This window comes from Dreissena polymorpha, unplaced genomic scaffold (assembly GCF_020536995.1).
Source record: "Dreissena polymorpha isolate Duluth1 unplaced genomic scaffold, UMN_Dpol_1.0 chrUn022, whole genome shotgun sequence".
Classification (NCBI taxonomy): domain Eukaryota; kingdom Metazoa; phylum Mollusca; class Bivalvia; order Myida; family Dreissenidae; genus Dreissena; species Dreissena polymorpha.
In genome coordinates, this window is record NW_026273336.1 from 227,918 (window position 1) to 251,279 (window position 23,362).

General features: G+C 32.1%; 2 protein-coding genes across 2 annotated transcripts; one reads left to right on the forward strand and one right to left on the reverse strand.

Moving 5' to 3' along the window:
- Positions 1-381: 381 nt before the first annotated feature.
- On the forward strand, positions 382-6,690 carry LOC127863641 (uncharacterized). Its single transcript, XM_052403269.1, has 8 exons — positions 382-462; positions 856-1,047; positions 1,477-1,633; positions 1,961-2,126; positions 2,734-2,785; positions 3,175-3,280; positions 3,884-4,220; positions 6,396-6,690. The coding sequence occupies exons 1-8, from the start codon at positions 430-432 to the stop codon at positions 6,688-6,690; spliced, it is 1,338 nt and encodes a 445-aa protein (XP_052259229.1). The 5' UTR covers positions 382-429.
- A 2,544-nt stretch (positions 6,691-9,234) lies between these two features.
- Positions 9,235-11,869, reverse strand: LOC127863644 (ATP-dependent DNA helicase Q1-like). Its single transcript, XM_052403271.1, has 3 exons — positions 11,283-11,869; positions 10,873-11,014; positions 9,235-9,714 (listed from the first exon to the last, which is right to left on the reverse strand). The coding sequence occupies exons 1-3, from the start codon at positions 11,553-11,555 to the stop codon at positions 9,449-9,451; spliced, it is 681 nt and encodes a 226-aa protein (XP_052259231.1). The 5' UTR covers positions 11,556-11,869; the 3' UTR covers positions 9,235-9,448.
- Positions 11,870-23,362: the final 11,493 nt, after the last annotated feature.

Below are 23,362 nucleotides of genomic sequence, written 5' to 3' on the forward strand. Positions count from 1 at the left end.
TTTTATTATCATACTATTCGAACTGACTAAGAGTGATGTACATTAACAGTCGTAATGAATTGGGAAAGAATGAATTATATGTCAGGCAACACATTTTGTGGTAGAACCGATTTTGAATCATTAAAAAATGGATTAAGTATGTGTTCAGTCAGATTATTGTCGACACCAGATGCCATTGCCATAGTTATATCTGTCTGAACAGTTTCGGGAGATTTGCAAAAGGGTATTACATTTATTCATAAAACAATAACGTGAAGCTACACATACGTGCCTTTGAAATATCAGTTTTACTTGCATGTATGCACACGTATGCATACTTGTTTTGTCAACCACTACGTATTTGTATTTTACGAATCGAGCACATATTCGAAACATAAAGTAATACTGGTCTGGTGCCCAGCTTATATTGTAAACAAATAGAAGTCTGGCATGAGCGGAATAATGGCCGACGCGATGATAATAGTAAGTTAACCAAATATTTTTAAAAAGTGGTTCGTCGGGCTCTCATTCATTTTTCAATCGAGATGCATATATTTCATTCTGTAAACGTTCTTCCTTTTTTTCGAGTTCTTCCGCATATAAGAGTTAATTAATGTTCCATAACCTGAGTATGTTTCGGACAAGTACACAGATAGTGTTATTTCGGATGTCTGATGCATTGCGGTGTGGTTATCTTTGATTAACATTGCATCTTTATGTATTCAGGCCTTTTTCAAGTTTAACCACAGTCGAATTTCAGACCTGCTTTTCCCAGATTAACAAAAATGCTTCTAAAAATCTTTTCTAAACTCCATTAAAAATGGTTCATGGTTTTCAAGACAAAGTTATTTTATTAATTCATAAATCATATTTCAGATGGATCATACTTATATAAAAGGGGAGAGAGTGTCTGGGTTTCAAGTGATCGGGAGTAGGTCTGGCCCAGATCACATATACAGTTCCTGTGCCCCCAAAGACTCAAGTACCCCTCCGAAACGAGGAAGCAAGAGGGCAGTGTCAACTCCCACAGGACAAACACCTACACATGAACATAAAATGATTGAACTGGTGATTATTTTTCACTTTCTAGTACTACTTTCTTTTCTATAATAATTCAATTGTATTTTTATAATTGTGAAATCTCTTCAACCAATTGTAAAATTTGTTGAACACACAAAATATAACTTATTAAGTACCATCATTTGGTAAATATACTATCTTTTAACATAGGCTTGCTTATTAATTAAGTACCATCATTTGGTAAATATACTATCTTTTAACATAGGCTTGCTTATTAGAACACTGTCTTGTTGTTTATTTATTTTATTTATGCCATTAATATTAAGTTCTTTGCATTAGGACATGGGCTAAAATTTTAATTCAAAGATCAAATAAACTACTCTTCATTCATATAAACTATTTAAGCAAAAGCCCATTAATCATTTTTTCAGCTTTGCCATTACACACTCAAATTTTCATGTTTTATCTCTGATCTAGGATGAAAAAACCAGACACAACAAATGGTCCCTTGATGAGACATCCTTTCTGAGAGAATACAGTCAGACATTACGAAAAGATGGCGAGTCAGAAAAGCGTTTCTGGAACAACTGCGCAATTGCAATGAACAACATGTTTGGTGGAAAAAACAGAACAGGTAAATAATGATTCTTTAACAGTGATAACATTAGTATATTTTCCTTATTTTGCTGGCATGGCACTCAATTTTTAATTTATGTATGATATAATGTCATATGAATCATGCTTATTAAATTGAATTTAGAAAACTGTCATTACTATATGTCATAAGCTGTACATATGTCTTTAATGACTAGGCCAGGCCCCAGTTTCTGTTGACTGTGGTTCATTTGTGCAGTAAAGCAGTTATTGTTAAAGGTTATTATTTGATGTAGTTATAGTAGGTATGGTCTTTGTTTCATTGCAGACTTAATTACTGTGTACTCATCTCATTTGCTTTATATAGGGAAGTCCTGCAAGATGGCAGCCTGGCGGTTAAATCTGTCTGGTACATGTAACAGCACCATGTGTACTTCTGTTAATGAAGACTTTGTGGATTTTACGCCGCTGTCAGAGACAAAAGGAAACAATGTGGGAACCCAGACTGATTTGTCTTTTAATAATAAGCAAAGGCAAGTAAAATTTAATTCTGAAAGTTAATTTGATGATATTGTCTAAAACAATATACAGCTAGGAAATCAGTTACCCACCCAAGTGGTGAAGTCATTGTTCACCCAATTATTTTCTCAAAAATGCATTGTTTAAAGGCTGTTTTTGAACCCGTTAAATTTTTATTTCTGTTTTAACTGAAAGCTGCTTATATTATAACTTTATACTGCCTTGTTTGATTAATAGTCTTTAATTACCATTACCATATTTTATCAGAAGCTCATTCTCATAATTGTGAAAATTGCACTATTAAAAAACATTGTCCCAGACTTTGAAATTTGTATCCAATATCTTTATAAATTTGATTCATATTTTCTAACTTCACTTGGTCTTTGGTATTTCTTTCCAATACCAATTATGTTAATTTATTGATAGAATGGCTCTGAATCATAAATTCTAAATTATATGACAACCACAACTAATTTAATAGTGTAAATTTCACAAGTCTGTGAACCAACTTCTTTAAATGTTTTAAATATGAATAATATATTGTCAGAATGTTTAAATGACTTGCTTGGTAGAACAGAGATATATTTATAGTTTTAAGTAAAGGAATATTAAATGTTTCAGGTCTAACAAACAAGACTGGGTTTTTTTTGAACCACGGAAAAATCTGCAGGGGGTAAGTTAAATACAATATTTTATGTACAAGCTACTGATAATCAACTTCTCACTAGTATGTAAATGTAAGTTTATTTGACAATGTGATTTGATCTGTTTTTAAACTGTTATATGATGACCTAAAGTTAGTGCAACATACTGATGCGCCAGATTTCTTTTCAGTGTTATTGTATGGACATGAATAGTTGAAGTAGTTTTTGATAAATCTAAATTGTGTTACCGATACACATGATATAGTTCACACAGAATTTTATTAATACTAAATGGTTTATATGGTATCTTTTGTCGTTCAATTGCTAGTCAAATTTATATAATAAAACAAGAGTATTGCATGTTGCCTCAAACAACAATGTTCAACCCCAAATCAAAAACTGATAATGGTCATTTCAGACAACGAATGTGTGTGCTGAAACAGTAAATACGGCCGCACTAAGACGTTTAAGGACCTACTCTGAGCTAAAAGAGTCTGAGATACAGGAGATCATACAAAAAATAAGTGAGTATTATTATTAATGTTTAATTGCATTATGCACCAGTCATTTGTATCCACTGCACCCACCATCCCCTGGGAGTATAGAGCCGTGTTTTTACATTTCCAGTGTTCCAGCACTGCAGTGGAAACTGCATCTGGGGAGTGAAGTTTTAAATTAGCTAAGCTATCTCTTCAATCCTTAACAAACATGTATGATATTGTATTATATATGTACATGGTATATGTATATGTTTTCAAAATAAATATTGTTTAAACTAAACTGCAGTAATTTTGGTAACACAACAGAAACAGTGGGAGATGATAAATGTAGCAAAGGTTGGGTGATTTTATAAAATAAAAAATCTAAAACAGCTATCAATAAGATATTTTGTTATTGAAAAATATATGACTAATTTTTATTCAATTTGAACAAATTAATTTTTTGAAATGACTACTAATAATGTATAAAACACTTTTTAAGAAGTCTATGATATATAAACATACATTTATGTTTGCTAAAATATAATTATATTGCATTTCTTTAAAAGAAAAAAAACCTGATTTATCAAGCAATATTATCATGTATTTGTTTTTTTTTTATTATTTTACTTTTTTTGCTTCAATCAGGTTCCAGCTCTCCAAGAGAAGTAGCAGGGCATATATTGTCTTCTCCATTGAGAGGAAGTATCATTGTTGAACTTTTAAATAAAATTGAATATGCAGCAAAAGAATGCTGCAACAAGGACAGTGTTTTGGCCCAAAAGGATTTCTGTGACCTGGCTGAATTTAAATGGCATGAACTCATTGATGAATTATTAGAGCAACAGCCATTGCTAGCTGATGTTCTCTTGGCTGTGTCTCTACCAACTTCTAAGATTGGGAATACACAATCTGTTCAGAGCCTTATACCGGTCATGTCTACTGTGTTTGGAATGTTGATGAAAACACGATACCAGGAGTTGTCGTTAGTTCAAAAGATGATCGCAATGACTTTAGCTAATGAACAAACAAGCCAAAAAGTACAATTTGTTTTAACTGTGTTTGGTGTTTTTTTTCAAATGTTATGTTAAAGCCCAATAGCACAAAATATGAGTTTAACACCTTGTGTACAAAATGCAATATTGTTAAGTGTGCAATTTATATTAAATCATTGTATGAGTAACTCAAGAGAAACTATCATTAAAGAGTTGCCCAACTCAGCTGTGAATGAATGTTTGTTTCATAAAGTATTCAATGTATGCATTTTGAATATATCTTTATATGTTTTAAATATTTCACAATATCTAAATACACATACAGATAAAAACATACCAGTTATTTCAACAAAATCTTTCTTAACTAGAACTTTGCAATATATAGTTTCTTGCAATTTGATAAAAAACCAGTAATAAATCGTGTTATATTTTTTTAACCTCAAGTTTATGAAATTGGGCATTTGAATGTTTATGTTCCTGTTACTGTTCATGACACATGTTTTGTTTGGAAATTCAATAAATCTTTTGGAACATCTATTTAATAGCGCTGTCCCAGGCACTTATGGTCCTTGATGTTTTAGCTCAACTGAGCTCAGATGAGCTCATAGGATCGATGAATGTCCTTCTTCTCTTAACTCCCATTTGATGTTTTGTTCTGCTTATATATCCAGAAACTTTGTCAGGATTTTTGTTTGGAGAAGTTGTAGGTCAAGTTCAAAGACAGGTCAACAAATATTGTCTACCTGTACTTAGGTGAGCGATATAGGGCCATTATGGCCCTCTTGTTTTAATTCTACCCTTAACACAATCAGGAATAAGTTTGCAAATCTGCAAATCTTGCAAATTTGTTATTCTTATGTCTTGTCCATTTGAATTGTTTTTGTAGTTCTATATGTAATTAGAACTTCAATTTCATTAATATACCTTAGGTAAACATGTGTTAAATTTGATGTCAAAAGTGATTTCCCAGCAGGATTCTCAGGGTTTGTAATTCTTCACTAATAAATCATTTTAAGCCTTATATAGAAGCCAAAAAATTGTTCCTGTCGATTTCATGAGTCAGTCAGGTATCTCCAAACAATAGAAATTTTAAAGTCAACATTATAAAAGATAAATTGCTCTTCTACACAGCAGATGTCATAAATAAGAAAATAAAAAAATGTACCTTGTGAATGTTAGTTTGTTGTTTTTTGTTTATACTTTGGTTATGTTTATTTGTTATTTATCCTTAAAGTATCATAGAGCTTAAAAAACCAAACACACTGAATTAGTTAAAGCTGAAAGTTGTTGCTTCAATCTTGTTTTAATATTACTTTACATTTAATGACACTCATCTTTTGACCAAATTGTAAAGAAGAACCAATGGAATGTTTTTCTGTTTGGAGTCACTGTGACCTTGACCATTGACCTAGTGACCTGCAAATCAATAGGGGTCATCTGCAAATCATGATCAATGTACCTATGAAGTTTCATGATCATAGGCGTAAGCGTTCTTGAGTTATCATCCGGAAACCATTTTTCTGTTTCGAGTCACTGTGACCTTGAACATTGACCTAGTGACCTGAAAATCAATAGGGTTCATCTGCGAATCATAATCAATGTACCTATGAAGTTTCATGATCATAGGCGTAAGCGTTCTTATCATCCGGAAACCATTTTACTATTTCTAGTAACTGTGATCTTGGCCTTTGACCTATTTACCTCAAAATCAATAGGGGTCATCTGCCAGTCATGATAAATGTACCTATGAAGTTACATGATCCTAGGCCTTAGTGTCTGAGTTATCATCCGGAAACCATCTGGTAGACGGACGGACCGACGGACCGACATGTGCAAAACAGCATACGCCCCTTCTTTGAAGGGGGGCATAAATATGAATTATTCAATGACTACATTTGTATATAATGTATCCATATTTTTTTATTTTCACTTAATAGAATGCCTTTCAGTTAAATGGAAATATCGGGACACTTTAATAATGAACTAATTGATGCCATTGCTAGTGGAAAGAAATTCAGAATTGTTGGGGACAACATTAACTTTCATGTAGGTTTAACCCATGAACGTAAATCAAGAGGAAATGCAGCTCATATGGAGCATTGGTTTAGGTCAATGGCTATCATACAAAACCTAAGTTTTAGTCACCTTTCCCACCATACACCAAGATGTGACCTGCGAGCACTGCCTGTGTCAGTATTCTTGTTAGAAGAAAAGGATATTCAAATACTGAAGAAGAATATCTCCCAGCTGATTTCCCGAGTCATGACAGAGTTCTTCCCCTGGATGAAGTTCGCAAAAGAAACGGCAAACAAACCAATTCTAGGCGAGTTTGCTGAATTTCCAGAGTTTAGAAGAAAAAATCAAGTCATTCCTCTCCCAGTGATGTCGAAAAATGAACAGAAATATTCAGATGTGGTAGAAATACTAGACTCCTATGAAAATCTTGTAATATCTGTTTGAAACCAGGCAAATGTTGAAGCAATGGAGGTGCACATTGGTGGAGACCAACTCACTCGAGAAAGACTTTCAGGAGCTAAGCGCTTTACAGAAATGGAGAGATTTCACCATTTGACACCAATTACATTTGAGCTTTTCCATTTACAGATGCCTGTTCTCAGTTTGTTTTATCAACAACTCCATAATACAACAAACACAGAGCCCTTCACACTCCATGCACAAAAGATTCGTCTGCTTCGAACAGATGCTGATGGTAATGACGTCAAAAACCATTATAATCATTGCAAAGAGCTGGCAGTATCTTTTATCAAATCGTACATAATTGAGGCAGCATGTGAGCAATTTGGCATTAATGACTACAATACTGTTCCTGATATTCATCTGCCAAATGATAATGACTCAGTCTCCTCTTGGCTATTGGAAGTAGTTCAACCAGTTACAGAAAAAAGTATCGATGCTTGTAAACTTGATAGTGACTTGGACCATGGATACTGTGACAAAGCATCTGACTATGCGAACCTTGTTCTACAACTAGGTGTTCTGTTCATGGAATTGAATGATGTGGTAAAATACCCAGACAGAGATAGATTACTGGCAGTCCTGAAAATACTTATGGTCATCTTAAAAGGACATAACACCAGATCGAAGTATGCTCTTGAAATTCTTCGTTTATTGTGTCAGCAATTTGCTTTGTTAAGTGAGAGTCAGGCATATTCTAGTTTGTATGGAATGTTTGTTAATACTGGGGGGAAACTTGATACAAACAGTCCAGCTGATTTAGAAATGGAACACCTGGTTAGATTGACAAAAGGTCATCTGAAAGCGATGTGTTCTAACAAGTCCGAGTCTTCAGTGCGGAAACGAAGTTGTGCATTTTATGGTATGAAGAAAAGTGACTTTGATGAACAAACAAAAGTTGTTCATCGTGCTCAAAAGCACAAAGTGTTGTCATCTGTTGAAGATGAAAAGGCAATTATTAAAGACCTGAGAAAAGTGAGGCCATTTCAGCATGTGTGTGGAAGACAAATTGCTTCAATGAAGCACTGTCCCAAAAATCCGGTAAAGAAGATTAACACGGAAAAACTGCACAAATGGATTTCTCAGAACCAAATTAAGTTTTATTATGAAATTGGACGTTAAGCAATATGGTAACATTGTTATGCTTAATAGTTCTGAACTCTTTATTCAAATTACATACAATGTTTAAATTTTACAAACATTTTTATAGACAAGGAATTTTTATTACAGACACTGTTTCCCATAAGGCCGAAAAAAACAATCTTGTTTCTGGTCACCAGATTGACCCTCTTTTTTCTATTCCCACCCAATCTTTTTGATTGACACTTTCTTTAAATATGTCAAAAGTCAATTATTTATAAATAAGTTCTTTTTAAGGTATATTTGATATTTTTTAAAGTAAAATAAGCATAGAAGCACAATTAAGAACAGAACAGACCTTTATTAGGTAACTTATACTACATGGTATATCGTTACAATCAAATGTTAATTTATAATCATAAATCACGAAACTCCCGTACCATTCTCACACATTTTCACCCATACGCACTCTCCTTACTAACATTTGCATTAAGTCAACATAGAATATATAAATTTTCATCAAACATAAATGATAAATAAATCAACCTAATCAAATATATTTAAGATATTTAAAATATTCGAGGATAGACTTTCCTAAAAAGATGTGAAAATTCAATTAATCAACAAATCTTATTTTTAATAAAACTATTATTTTTTGCAGAACAGATTAAGCCAAATTTAAGACTTCAATCTTTACAGTGAAGAAAAAAAAGTAAATGATGCTGATAGGGTATATCACGAATCAATACTTAACAATAAATACACACAAAGTGTATATAAAATAATAAATGTACTTAAATGTTTCAAGAAGGTCCTATTCATATAGAACCGATAAATTACTTTAAAAAATTCATTTACAAGATTTAAGCTTATGCTTTAACAATGAAAAAGTAAAAACAAATATACTATACTCGCTGCTATTTAAACAAAAATGCAAAGACACATTATGCATAAATTACAAGATTTAACTATGTGTTAGCAAGGAAATCAATAAAAAAATAACAATCTTATGATTTATAGTTTAAAAAAATAAAATGTCACGCTACATGTTAAACAAATAATACTTTGCAATATGAAACAAATAAAAAACATGGTTTAAATTTGATACAAATACTATACTTTTTTGTAACAAATTCTATATAAGATTATAACCTTATATGTTGTTAAAAATGGCAATATGAATGTTAAGAATGACTTGCAGATACACTATTGGACCAAGATTGATTAAAAACATCTACTACTTGTTGCCTAAAAATATGCCCGTACATATTTTGGAAAACTCAACTATCTGCCGAAGAAGTTTAGTGAGCTATTCAAAACTATCCCTCAGCAATTATTTACATTATTAACATTTTTTTTGTGGAGAGGAAAAACCTTACCTTCCATCCAACAGTTAGGAAAAACACCAGATTTCAAAATTGCATTAAATAAATCAGGTGAGAAGATAAGCTATCAAATGATTCTACAAAATATTCGTTCGTTAAGCAGTACAATCATAAAATACAATTTTATCATCCAAAAATAAAAATAAAAACAGTTGCCAACTAACCAACCCTATTTTAAGGGGATGGTGTGACCAGCAACAGTAATTGTAATAAAAATTAAAAAAGCTTTGTGCTTACGAGTCATGGTGAAGTTTAAGAAAACTAAGCTATGTATGCTTTTAGTTAGCTGACAGTTTACTAAAATCATATTCTATCCCCAGTTCATTATTGCACAAATCACAACAAATTGAAAACTGTTTGACTTCCTGAGTTTCAAAACCAAAATACTGGTTAACTAAACTTCTTCGGCAGATAGTTGAGTTTACACAATAGTCCTTCATTTCTCTGGTCATATGTTCAGATGCAATGTCTGATTTGTTAAAGAAGAGAATGGCCAGGGCATCATCATGGCTTCTTCCTGCTCTGCCGATCTCTTGTATATAAGCTGCGAATATAATGTGTGTATATATCAGGGGTGTCAATTTACCGATATCTCAAATCCTGAAAATCATCCTAGAATTTGGGGACCAGAGTCAAAAGAGTTTTAATAATTCATTAAATTATGTTTCCTTTGTAAACAATATGCCAAAGGTCAATAATTTGTGTTTAAGAGTGACATTTTGTGACAAGAATGCTTAAAATAACCAAAACAATCCTTGGATTTATATCAATATCAAAAGTTTTCCTTGAGGGCTTAAATCCTGAATTAAGGAATAATCCTGAAAATTGACACCTCTGATATATTAGTGTTTTTCCCAGGCCCTCTTAGCGTGGCGATGTGCCATGCCGCCCTCCCGGATCGCCACCCTATTCAAAGGCAAAACTCGCCACGCGCCCTTATCGATAACATCTTTATTGCCTTATGACCTTATTTGTCTCCAACTTAATGATAAATGTTGTAATCACATTATAATTGATAAGTAAAAATAACCTATTCAAGTATACCCATAGCCGTTATCATTGATAAGTAATTATCTATAACAGTACTTTCATAGCTTAAAAGGAACCACGCGTATGTCTGCCCTTTTTTGCATAAACGGCGCGTTAAAATGCCCTTTTTGAATTTACTGCAACATGGCCCTTCGCCCTCCTGGGAAAAACACTATATACATATATGAAGATTTTCAAGATATTCATTGGTTTACAATTGTACATTTTGGTAAAAATATTAGGAAAATTGTTTCTAGTTTTAGGAAAACTTTGTTAAAAGGTAATAAACAGCTCCAGAAAAAATTAGGATTATATGTGACATTATGTGTTATGTTTAGCTGAGAGCACAGAATAGAACTTAAAGCACAAAATAAAATTATATAAGCTCGGGTCAGTACTGAGGTCAGTTTGTTTGCATCAGCAGATCAAAACTTTATTAACTTGTTTGTGCTCAATGCTCAATTCTGTGCTCATTGCTCAAACTTCAAATTGTTTTGTTGACTTTTATATCTAATATTGGAGCTTAATTATGCTAACATTATGACCAATGTTGTTGAATGATGTGTTCGTTACACTACTTTTGGTATAATACTCAAAGCATTTCAATGTTGATAAATATCTATGAAATAAACTTTTTTGAAATTGTTTACTATCTTTAAATACCTTAACTTACTTTCTAAGGAAGTAGGAGGTCCAGCATGAATCACCCTCTTAACATGCCTCAAATCTGCACCCATGCCTAGAGCCACAGATGCAATTATCAGTCGGATCGTAGACCATTCAGTCTGTAACGTCTCAACAATATGTTTCTTCAACTGAAAATTATTGAAAAGAAACAACATATAAATACTTTGCATGTTGATGGCTCAAAGATTAAACTAGATCCATTCATAATAAAACATCAACCTTACTAAATAGTTTCTGACAAGTAACAATTAAACTAGTGTCATATTTACTGAAACTACATATTTAAAATATGCAAATTGGGCAATTTAGAAAAACAAAATAATGCAATTTTATACTATGATTGATTTTCATATTACTGACTGTATTTTTGTAAATCTAAATAATACAACATCGTACCTTCCCATCAGAGCCTTCCATAGATGAATGGTACATCATGACTCTTGCAGTTTTCTCCGATGGTTTTCCTGAGTAGAATTCATCACCAAGTATTTGCTTTGCAAGTTCATATCCATAACCAATCCAATTAATTGTCTTACAATATACAATAGTTATTTCAAAATTATCAATCTCACTCTTCAGTTGTTGCAAAACCGGTACAAATATATAGTCATATGGTGTAAATGAGGTATTCCCTTTGGAGTTTGGACTAGGACGATTCATAACGACCATCTTAATGTTGTCTTTTGCAGGGCTAGCACTTACAACTTCATAGTTAGTCAAATGCAGACATTTTGCAATTTCAGTTTGACCTGCTTTTGTTATTGTTGCTGACAAAGCAAGAATTGGGCAACTTACAAGAGACTTCAGTTGGTATATTCTTTTAAAGTCCTTCCTAAATTCTCCGCCCCATTCAATAACACAATGAGCCTCGTCGATTACAAGAAACTTGTTATAATCTTGAAATTTAACAGAGCGAAATAGTTTGTTCACTTCAAGAGAGTTTAAAACAGTCTCCGAATGAAAGAAAAAATATTTGGTAATTGATAAGTCAACAGTGTCTATACTCATAGACATAGAAAATGATTGTCCATATAGTTTCAGTATTTGCTGTTCTAAAATGGCATTTACAGGCACAATAACAATCACAATACATTTTGGAACAATAAAAGGTAAAATTTCGTAAATTAATGATTTGCCATAACCAGTGGGTAGAGCACAGATGCAGTCTTTTTTTGATAATAATGTTTGTACTGCTTTAAACTGTAGTGGTTTGAGCTCTGATATATTAGTTTGGAATTCTGAACAATATTTATGCAATGCATCTGTAATTGACTGGCTGTTTATAACCTGAAAAAAAGAAGAAAGAAGTGTAGTGTCAGGGCTAGTCTAAATTATTAGACCTTTGTTACACAGGATTATTATCCCACCATGGAAAATTACAAGCATCTCGATTTAAGCTCAGTCGGTAGTCATAATAGAATAATGATGATCACAGGTTTTAGTCCCGCACATGTCATTTTCTTCCTCTTGTGTATTATCCGAAATTACATTTTCCATTAATTTATCCGAAAACTATTCAACTTATGAAGAATGAAATATCTCATACAAAATCAATCGTTCCGTGAAAATGATTCATACCATTGAAATAATTAATTATAATACTGATCGGGAAATAAATACTTTCAAAACGAACCACCTTTTAATATTTGCTAGTTAACTTACTATTTCCATCGCGTCCGCCATTACTTCGTCTGTGCCTGACTCTTTGTATACAAAGGGGCAGGTAATCCAGACTAAAAGTAATACAAGCAAAATTCACAAATCAAGCCATACACATTTTTACTTGTATGCACTTAAGTCTTAACATATAATGTATTGATTTAAATGCGGGCGTTTTTGCTACATGCAAGTTTTTTCCTCAGCGGAAATAAGCTTGTTTAGACATAAAATAAACATCGTGTCGATGCAACGGATCCTAAAGGATAATGTTATGTAATAGTCTTCATTCCCATAATCTTCTATGATTAAGCCGTATTGATTTGGCTTCCGCCTTTTAAACCCTACTATAGAAGCTTATTGGGTTTACATGTTTTGGTAAGAAATATAAAGATAGCTATTGGATATTATACTTTTATATTAATTTTGGGCATTTGCAAAATATTCGACGAAAATATCATGTGTTTACAATCAAGATAATACAACCATGTTTTATAATGAACCGTTATATTAAAGTAAACAATTTAAAGCCTTAACGTATTGAAAATGTATATTATATTAATGTATTATATTATATCAATATATATATATATATATATATATATATATATATATATATATATATACATATACAAATCAATATATATATCAATATGAGTTAATATTGCCATTTATTGGATGTTATTTTTATTGTATAAATTAAAAGCGTACATTTTTGTTTTTGTATGAACAATAAATTGCAATCATATTGTATCCGTCTTAGCGACTTAAAAACCCATATTTTTGTGTAAATTGTATGTATCGATATTAAAAATAAGCTCCAGGAAATACGACAAATACTGCAGTATATACAGATATGCTTTAAAAAGGTTCTTTAAATGAACAGGAAATATTCCGGACGTTGATTATATTTTGTCGACGGCTTATTTTCTCCGACATCAAGCGGATTTCATTACATTAACAAAATCCGTCATTCGATTGATGTTCTTTATTCTCGTTCTATGACTACCTGTCTGTAATAATTTCGGATTTAAGATTACGGATATTAGTTCCTTTGAATGAAACAATTATATAGCAATGCTTGTACAAAGTTGCACTTTAACATTATAAGGGCGTAAAGGGCAGTATTCCTTGATGTGCATTTCGTGAGCACCACTTGTAAAATAATACGTGGTATTATTAACAATAAATTTGACCACGCACTTATTAGTCCAGTTCGTATTAATAAAATAATATACCAACTTAAGTGCATGTCTGAAAAAACTCATAAACATATTCGTAATGCGAGTCGCCCTTTTGTTATATGAGCAAGCCTCATAGTTGATATATTGTTGGAATCGCCTATTAGGTTGAACGGAAATGCACCTCTCGCATTACTATGAATACTGTTTAGTCAATACTTGCCAATATAGATAGTTATACTCTTAACATAATACGGATGTTTGTGTGTGAAAATTTTGGATTTCAGAACGAAAACGTACATGCTTATGCTAATACACACGAATAAATTGCAGATGACTATCTTAATTCCAGTCAGTGCTATCACACTGTATAAATTTGTCGATATGCTCATCAAAAGTAACAAACACAATACCAACAAATATGATCACATGTATTGTATTACAAGATGCGATACTGTATTAAGTCATAGATGGTAACAATTTGCCAATCGTGTATATGCGCATGATTTTAAGTGAGCATTGTCAATATAAATGTTAGGTTAATGGCATACTGTAAGAGCAAATACCTACTATAATGTAGAATTTACCAAACATTTAGTTGTGTTAAACACTTTCTAAACAACAAAAAGCTAAGAACGTGTCGTAATGTATTAAGAACATCAAGTTCCCCAGCGTAATATGACAAATAAAGTTGAAAAATGTCATGCTATTCGTAGAAAAAATACCCGGGTATTTACTCATAGGCATGTTTACAGTTCTTGTATGAATTAATTATAATAACAATATTGCATGAATGAAAGGTTTGAATTTAAATTTACACATCAACTCTACATTGTGGATATATTATAACAAAATCTCGCGCTTTTAACATTTGAATTTACACGTTTAATACGATTAACAATTTAAGAACACGAGTTAGATGTTGTCGACCTTTTAACAAATATAGAGGTAAAGGTTGTAGGTGAACGTTGCATAAACAGTCGAAATACGGGTTCCATTTCATTTATTGGCGGTCTGCCTATGAATTGAGCTTATTGTTTAGAGCTCATTTCAATTATCTTGTGTTTACAGGTAAAATATATGTGACTGTACTTTATACTGATTGCAAATATGCGCATATAGGTATTGTTAGAGTATTTAAACACTGAAATTTTTCATCAGCATTACGGTATGAACTAATGGAATTTATATACCGCTGACTGATACAATAGTTAACATAGTATAATGTTTATCTATTCATATTGTCACAGTGTCAGGCCTCTTAAAGTAAGTTGATTCTACATCTGTGGTAGTAACTACCCAAAACACTGAATTACCATGATACAAACTCAATTTTGGAACTATATATATTACCGTCATTGTTTGAATTCAGCCAAACAAAAATCAGCCTTTTCGTCAAAATACTCCATTGTATAACCCAGACATAACTAATGGTTATAGAAGTCTATATTTTTAATAAAGGTTTTAAAAGACGTTCATATTGTTGGTGACTTGATGCATATAAATGAACCATTTACCTTTCACAGCTATGGTGAGTTTCGCATAGTGTATACACTCATTCATCGAACGTAGTTTTCCTAGGTATTTTTTACGCAACGACAAGGTACATACAATTCAGAAATTCTAATGACACTATACTTTTATCCACACGAGCTTACGATCCCTCTTAGTAAACACGAAGGGTACAAAGCTTACAATAGAATTACTAAAAACGAGTCGTCGCATGCGTGTATTGAACGAGTGTCGAAAATGTTTAAGTTTATGAAAATAAATGAATAGCTAACGTTTTTAAATTGAGGAATTCTAGACACACCCTTGAAGCAGCAAGATCACACATGTCCTTGCACTGCCGTTTACTAAATCTACTGAACTTATTGATTTGCGTAAAATTGTATACCAGTTCAAGTAGTTGTGATAAACTCTCTGATGTTCACTGTTTGTTTAGAAATAATATGCGTGTTTGTATTGTTTTGTAAAAACTAGTGATTTAGTTATTCTATACATACGGAATTTTACGCTCGTCAATTGTTCCAAGAGTTTGTATCAGTCGAGTGACTTGTGTGATGACGTATCACACAAGAGGCGGAGCCTTGAGTGTGATGCGAAATTTCACAAGCCACGGGACTGATACAAACTCTTGGAACAATTTACTAGCGTAATATTCCTTTTATTATATACAACAACTAACGAAAACAGTTAACAATTGTATGTTTTTGCTTTGACAAAACATTGCCTAAAACGGTACGCCATGGTTTATTTTAGACGCGTATGAATACAGTTTATGTAAATTACCGTGTTAACATTTGAATCGGGAAAGCACAGGTTTCCGACACGCGTATCTTAATGACATCGGAAATCCAATGTTTATAACAATTACGTTGACAACTTTAATCCAATATTAATAACACAAACGTTGAAACGATATGCACTTCCACTTCTATTCGTCCATGTCTTTATCGAAACTTAGTTTAAACGACACTATTTTGTTGTATTTCTATCGAAATTTACATTTATTCATGATAAACACACGCTCCGAAATACGTTTTGCATTCGTTCGATGTTTTAAACAAATAGTTTACTGTTGAAAAACACCACGTCCGACATGTCCTTAAATTACAGAGAGTTTGAATGAAACTATTGTGTTTCGTCACAGAAATAACGTCACACGATGTTCTACGTAATATATTTCGTAATATAAAATAGGGGTTTCCTATTTTCGGTGCGCGTCATGTGACGTCATTAAATGGGTCGAAGAAAGTAGTCCGGTTAGTATGGTAATAGGTAATCAGAAACAGCGAGTAGCATAATACGGGATTTATTTCAACGATTGATACAACATCTATTTTGTTAAAAGCATTAAACAGGTATATATTACAATGTGTCCGTGTATATACCGTCTTTTCCATTTTCAGTGTGCATTAAACACAACGAAAAACAAAAATCAACGTATATTAGTTCATATTCCGATTTTCTTATAACCAGAACAAAAACACAAAACCAAAAACAAAGTTGAGTTCTTTGTATCGGTTTTCGGTGTATTAATAACATAACAAAACACAAATCTTATTTCTCTATTCATATTTCGTTTCAAGTTTAATTATACAAAAATCAATATATGAAAATTAAAACACAGTGTCTGTTTACATTTACCGTTCTTTAATTGAAAAAAACGGTATACGAAAAACGAGGGGCGCTCCGCTGTTTTAAAGAGATAAGTCGTGATTGCACACATTTTTGCGCAGTTTTCTCCCTTAGATCTTATTATTTTTGAATGCATACATGCAGACAATTATAGACGAAGAATAGTCGAGTCTTGGGACAGCTAGTACTGGTTACTCTAATGGGAAAATTAATAGATCTAGTAACATTATATTACAAGACCATTACATTATTATAACAGAAAATCAACGCTAATTAAAATCCATTATTTAAAATACCATATAAGTTGCAACTATGAAATTGTTAAAAATAATTAAGTTAATGAATAACATTTTTAGGTACGTTTTTTCCACTTTTTGAATGACTTTTTACACGAACTGGATGTTTATAAAAGGAATAAAATAATACATTTTTCGACTTTTCATGCACTTTAACAGATCACGCGAGCCAACGCTTGCTTGAATGCGCGTTTCTCTCGGCAAATCATACACGAATAGTTACAGATATACAAGCTTTTCTATAATGGCATTCGAGTTCCATTTTAAGAGACAACCAGGGTCTAAAATGGAACGTTTCAACGCGTGCAAGTAGTTTATAGAGGCGTTACGCTAGCATTTCGCCTTCTTTATGAACCGTGACGTTTAAAGTCATTTTTAGCGGCGTTATATCATTGGAAGGTAAATATTTTGTAAGCATTAACTTCATCTTGAGCGCTCTTTCCGGAACATAAAATATGTTGTTTAATAAGTTATTAAATAGGCACAGTTATTAATATTATTAGTAATATTATATATAATTATTTCAAGCGCAAAACGGTTTCATATAAGGTGTTTGGTTATAACTCTTTCAGAGCTAAAATCACTAGACATATCACAGTTCAGTTGTGAAATGTAACATGTATTTGTACTTAATCGAACGAATGGGAAATAATATATAAGACACCTTGCAGTAAACCAGTTCATAAGCTTGAAACAACTTTTTATTTATTTTTCCCCTTCTGTTATGTTCTTTCTTTCAATATTGGCATTACTAAAACAACTTTAACATTCTGTTATTTACGGTGATGTTAAAAGGGGACATTTCGGATGCCGCCGCCGATTATTGTGCTTCTTAAAACATCATTTGCGTCTAAGGGGTAATACTAATTGGAATACGGGACTCCGGGGAAGGGATATTACAGCTCTTAAAATGTAAGGACCTCTCCCTGAATATAGGACTTAAAAGAGTTTTTTTTATAAAGTTATTACTGAATGTGCGTAGTATTGGGGCAAAGAAAAAGTGTCATAAGAGACACTAACCATAGCCCTTTCAATACGGTTGGATCGACATGAAATACCGGTACGTTGGGAAACATTAAGATGTCAGATTATGATCATTTAAATTTGGACAAATACATAATTTGGAAAAAAACTACTGTAAATATCCACGTCTTCTTTCCTGACGGCGTGTCTTTCCCTCTCCCAAAATAAGTGATGTATTCTTGTGTAAAGGAAAAAGCACGCGCCATTTCCACGAATAAAATACCTCCCCAAGACAGCAGCACAGAGCAAAGATCTAAAAATACTTTTTTATATATAGATTTTCGAACAGCGCCACCCGTTTTTCTTTTTTTGGAAGCCGTAATATCAAACCAAGAACGGTAAAGGGGACCAAGTTTGAATCATTGATTTTCGTTATATGAAGATTGAAACGAAATTTGAAGAGGGAAAAACATTTCGCATTTCGTTTTTTATAATTAGTACAACCAAACACGATATAAAGAAGTAAATTTTATTTTCGTACTTTGCTTTTGTTTCGGTTATTAGAAAATCGGAATATAAACTAATATGCCTTAATTCTCATGTTTCGTTGTTTCGAATTCAAAACGAAAAAGGAACTACGGTATATACACGGACCTTACAAATGCATAAAATGCTTGTAAACTGTGTACGGTGTGGATTGGGATGCCCTCGTTTCCGAGACAAATGGCTTTAATGTTGTCTTTTTAAAAAGTTTGTGATCCATAAGTAAACATAGTAAGCATTTTTAGTATGTTTAGGGAATATCATGCAGATATATGAAAGTCTGTTTATTGATTAATTATGAGCCACTCACTCTTAGTGATCTAACTATAATATATTCGGTACAGTATAATAAATATATTGCATTGCATGCCTGGTATGTGTTCTAAAAATAAATCACCTATACTGTTGTAGTTCATATTTACATCGAGATATGTAATGTGAACATATGTGTGCATGTAATGTGTAAATGCATAATATGTTTTTTTACCGGTAAACACCGGTAAACACACAATTTGTTGTGCTAAGTTTAATCTATGATGACAAGTGTCATTAAATGTGTAGTGTTCAAAGCTATATTAGTTTTATGAAAATTTATGTTTGTGAACCTCTTTATATGAAATCAGTGAATTGTGTTTTATATCTACACTTATGCTAATATTAATAATACATTAACTATTAAATTATTGTAGATAACACATAAACTGCATATGCAACTGTAAATTTACTGTTTCCATAGCAACAGTTTACTTTATGAATGTTGTCTAATGAATTGTGTCAACCGTTAAACAAAATAGAATAAGTACATAAAACTAAAACATATCTGGCAGTATAGATGCAGAACACAAATAGTATCATGAGTAATTGTTCATTCGTAGCTATACAAAATGTTCAATTTTTGAAAACACATATTTTAAGAAAATGTGCATACATTTGTGTATTATAAACATGTTTTTGATGTTCCATTTCTTTTTAAGGCAGTTTTATTTATGTTGATGTTGTGTTTTTGTCTTAAATTCTTTAAAATGGCAATACCTTTTTTAAAAAGAACATTTTGTTTACATGGCAACCATGAGTATCTATGGTTTATAAAACAACAATTCATTCTGTATTTTGTTATTAATTATGTTCATCGACATACGTAAATAATGGTGTAATTATCATCATAAACTGATCAGCATTACATGTACTGATATTTATTGAATTAAAATGACATTTCCTTCTAAACAGGCGCTATTCGGCTTTTATGACATGAATCACAAAAATGCCATTACAGTGCATTACTTTTTCATTTTAATGAATTGGATGCTTAAATTTCGGATTTCAATTTGTTAGATGCAGCACTTTCATAATATATGCGTTAATGAAAAAGTCATTTTGGTAACAGATGGGTCAAAATCTCGTTCCTAGCCATATATGTATATATATATATATATATATTTATATATATATATATATATATATATATTGCTTATTGTAATGATGCAAAAACGTCAATTTTCTTATGGACTGAAAATTAAATTGGTAATAATTTATTTTAAGCGCTAATATTGCATTTACTGTTTTGATTAATTACTATTTATTAATGACTTTTGTATAAAAACCACAAATTAACCTGCATATTTCTTCCATTTTGCAGATTATACGGTTATCTGAACAGTATCCTGATATCACACACGATAATTCGTATCCGTATATCACACACGGTTATTAGTATCCTGATATCACACACGATTATTAGTATACGGATTCTGAAATTGGTAAATATTCCTAGTTGTATTTGTATAAAACAAATACATAATATTATATGAGCTTCTTTAGTGTTACTGCTATTTATTATGTTGAAAACAGTTATCTTAAGCAGCATAGGGTCTTCTAAACGATTGAAATCTGAAATTGATAATTTCTTGAATTTCAATTGTTTACTTATTTCCAACATAAATTTAAATTAAAACATGATAATATATATGCAGGTGCATATGTATTAGAAGTTGTATTAAGTCACTACTATTATACTATATATAATCCTTAATTATTTTGGTAATTGTTCTGGCATCCATGTGTAATTCGGTAACCAGAACAAAACAATTACCTTTTAATATAGATTTTAAGGAAAATGGGAGATGAAAGGTTCAAAAACACGGGAGAAGGAAAATTTATAATACATGTGTAATTCAAAATAACTTATTATATACACATTTGTAAGTGTAATATCGTTATGGAATACAAAATCTCCTATATTACAAGAAAACTGCAACATAATGCACTTAATAGTTGTAGTAGTGGTAGTAGTTCTAGTAGAAGTAGTAGTAGTTGTAGTAGAATTAGTAGTAGTAGTAGTAGCAGTAGTAGTAGCAGTAGTATTATTAGTAGTAGTATTAGTATTAGTAGTAGTAGTAGTAGTAGAAGTAGTAGTAGTAGTAGTAGTAGTAGTAGTAGTAGTAGTAGTAGTAGTAGTAGCAGCAGCAGCAGCAGCAGCAGTAGTAGTAGTAGTAGTAGTAGTAGTAGTAGCAGTTGTTGTTGTTGTTGATGTAGTAGTAATAGTAGTAGTAGTAATAGTAGTAGTAGTAAAAGAAGTAGTAGTAGTAGTTACACCAATAACATATTCCTGAGATTTTCAGATTTATGGGTGAACTCTCTCGCGATTAGAGAGAGAGAGAGAGAGAGAGAGCGAGAGAGAGGAGAGAGAGGGAGAGAGAGAGAGAGAGAGAGAGAAGAGCGAGAGAGCTCTAGAGAGAGAGAGAGAGAGGAAGAGAGAGAGGAGAGAGAGAGAGAGCTCTATCTCTCTCTCTCTCTCTCTCTCTCTCTCTCTCTCTCTCTCTCGTCTCTCTCTCTGTCTCTGTCTCGCTCTCTCTGTCTCTGTCTCTCTCTCTCTCTCGCTCTCTAGCTCGATCGCTCTCGCTCGCGCTCGCTCTCTGCCTCTCTCGATCTCGCTCGCGCGCTCTCGCGCTCGCTCTCGCTCGTCGCTCGCTCTCGTTTTCGCTCTATCTCTATCGTCGCTCGAGATATATACATATTATATATATATAGATATATATAATATATATATATATAGATATATTATTTATTTATTTATTTATACCTATATACATGTATAAATTCATTTTAATTGTACGAAGGAAAAAGCAATGTCAACACAGTTAATGTCATGTGTGTTTGATAAATATGAAATTATACATGGGAATACACTGCTTCATTTAGAATTAAGGAAATCAACACCATTTTTTCAACATTTCAACATTATATGTATGGTGCAAAACACATATAAACAGACCAAGTCTTCAGAACAGTAATACGTATATAATTTATGTATTATTGTAGAAAGGGAACGACTAGAACGTATTTAATGTTTATGGCAGACACAACAATATAGTTTGTTTAAACGCGGTTAGTAGTTCTAAATAATGCACTCACCAATTGGGATTTATGGCGTTGCTTTGAGTACAGTAAGGTATATTATAGTGCTAAAATATACAGACAATAATGCATTATTTCTGTAATCGGTATAACGCAGAGATATGAAATTTACATGACGCAGCAAACTCGTCATAATTGATATGTTTAACACACGCTTTAAATGTCGTTTATATATGTTTTATTTATAATTGGACGCTTTTATCGTTAAACTATGTTCATAAAGTTAGTTGAGAGAGTATCGGTGAATCACTTCACTTAAATGAGCTTATATAAACAATACAACATATAATTTAAATAACAGGTAGAATAAAAAGGGTCATTGAAAGTTACTGCATCCATTATTAAACATCCAAAGGTAAAATATTATACAGATTTAGGCGAGGAAACACTACAAAAGACACACAGACTATTACAATCAAGCATCTCATCAAACATATACCAAATAAACATGATACTTTACAAACCAGAAATCAGATGCTTTTTGAAGACAATGTAAACACAAAATAACAGTGTTTGTTGATAGTTATTAAAGCCAGTTAAGACGACATTAATTTGGAATGGCATACATCATTCACATGTGTAACCCTGACATGCAATCTATGATATTATAATAACTTATTGCAGCCCACACCATGTTTGTCTTTCGGTTTCAGGATAATTTCATGGTGTTAATTAATACGTGTCAAGAATTTTATAGGTAAACTTGGACAATCACGGCAAGCGATATTTGATCAAATTCCTAACATGAGACATTCATATTTTGTTACGCTTAAAAAATATAAGAAGATATTATTTGCTAACGAATACCATGTCCTAAATTTGTCTTTGATGTAATTATGACTTTAAAATAAAATTAACATACCTTTATTGTGTCTATACAATAGTCTATACATTTAGAAAAGACAAATTGAAATTAAGGATGGATGCCTAAAATTCCAATGTTTTCTCAAAGATCGACTACTTTAATATAATATTTAGCTTACGTATATATATCTAAATGTACACATACACAGGCAAATCAAACCATTTGGCAGGGCCTTAATTTACATTCGCAAAGCGCGTGCTATAGAGGCGTATTATTATATTAATATAATTAGCCGCAGCCTGTTTGTCTGGTTGCATCATGAGGAATCAATACATTTGCTTTGCTATGTCGCAAACATGAACTAATTTATAGGAGTGTTACCATCCTTTGAACACAAGCAAGTTATTATATATCTGTTATATCGCAAATTGATTGTAACATTATAGTCGCATTGGTTTGAAAATGAGACATGTGGGA

Coding starts and splice junctions, on each gene's coding strand:
- LOC127863641 (XM_052403269.1), top strand. CDS start 430: ATGAGCGGAATAATGGCCGACGCGATGATAATA. Junction 1,634..1,960: donor TGGTGGAAAAAACAGAACAG/GTAAATAATGAT, acceptor TGCTTTATATAG/GGAAGTCCTGCAAGATGGCA. Junction 4,221..6,395: donor ACACGATACCAGGAGTTGTC/GTTAGTTCAAAA, acceptor CCATACACCAAG/ATGTGACCTGCGAGCACTGC.
- LOC127863644 (XM_052403271.1), bottom strand. CDS start 11,555: ATGGTCGTTATGAATCGTCCTAGTCCAAACTCCAAAGGGAATACCTCA. Junction 11,015..11,282: donor TGGAAGGCTCTGATGGGAAG/GTACGATGTTGT, acceptor AATAATTTTCAG/TTGAAGAAACATATTGTTGA. Junction 9,715..10,872: donor ACCTCCTACTTCCTTAGAAA/GTAAGTTAAGGT, acceptor TTATATTCGCAG/CTTATATACAAGAGATCGGC.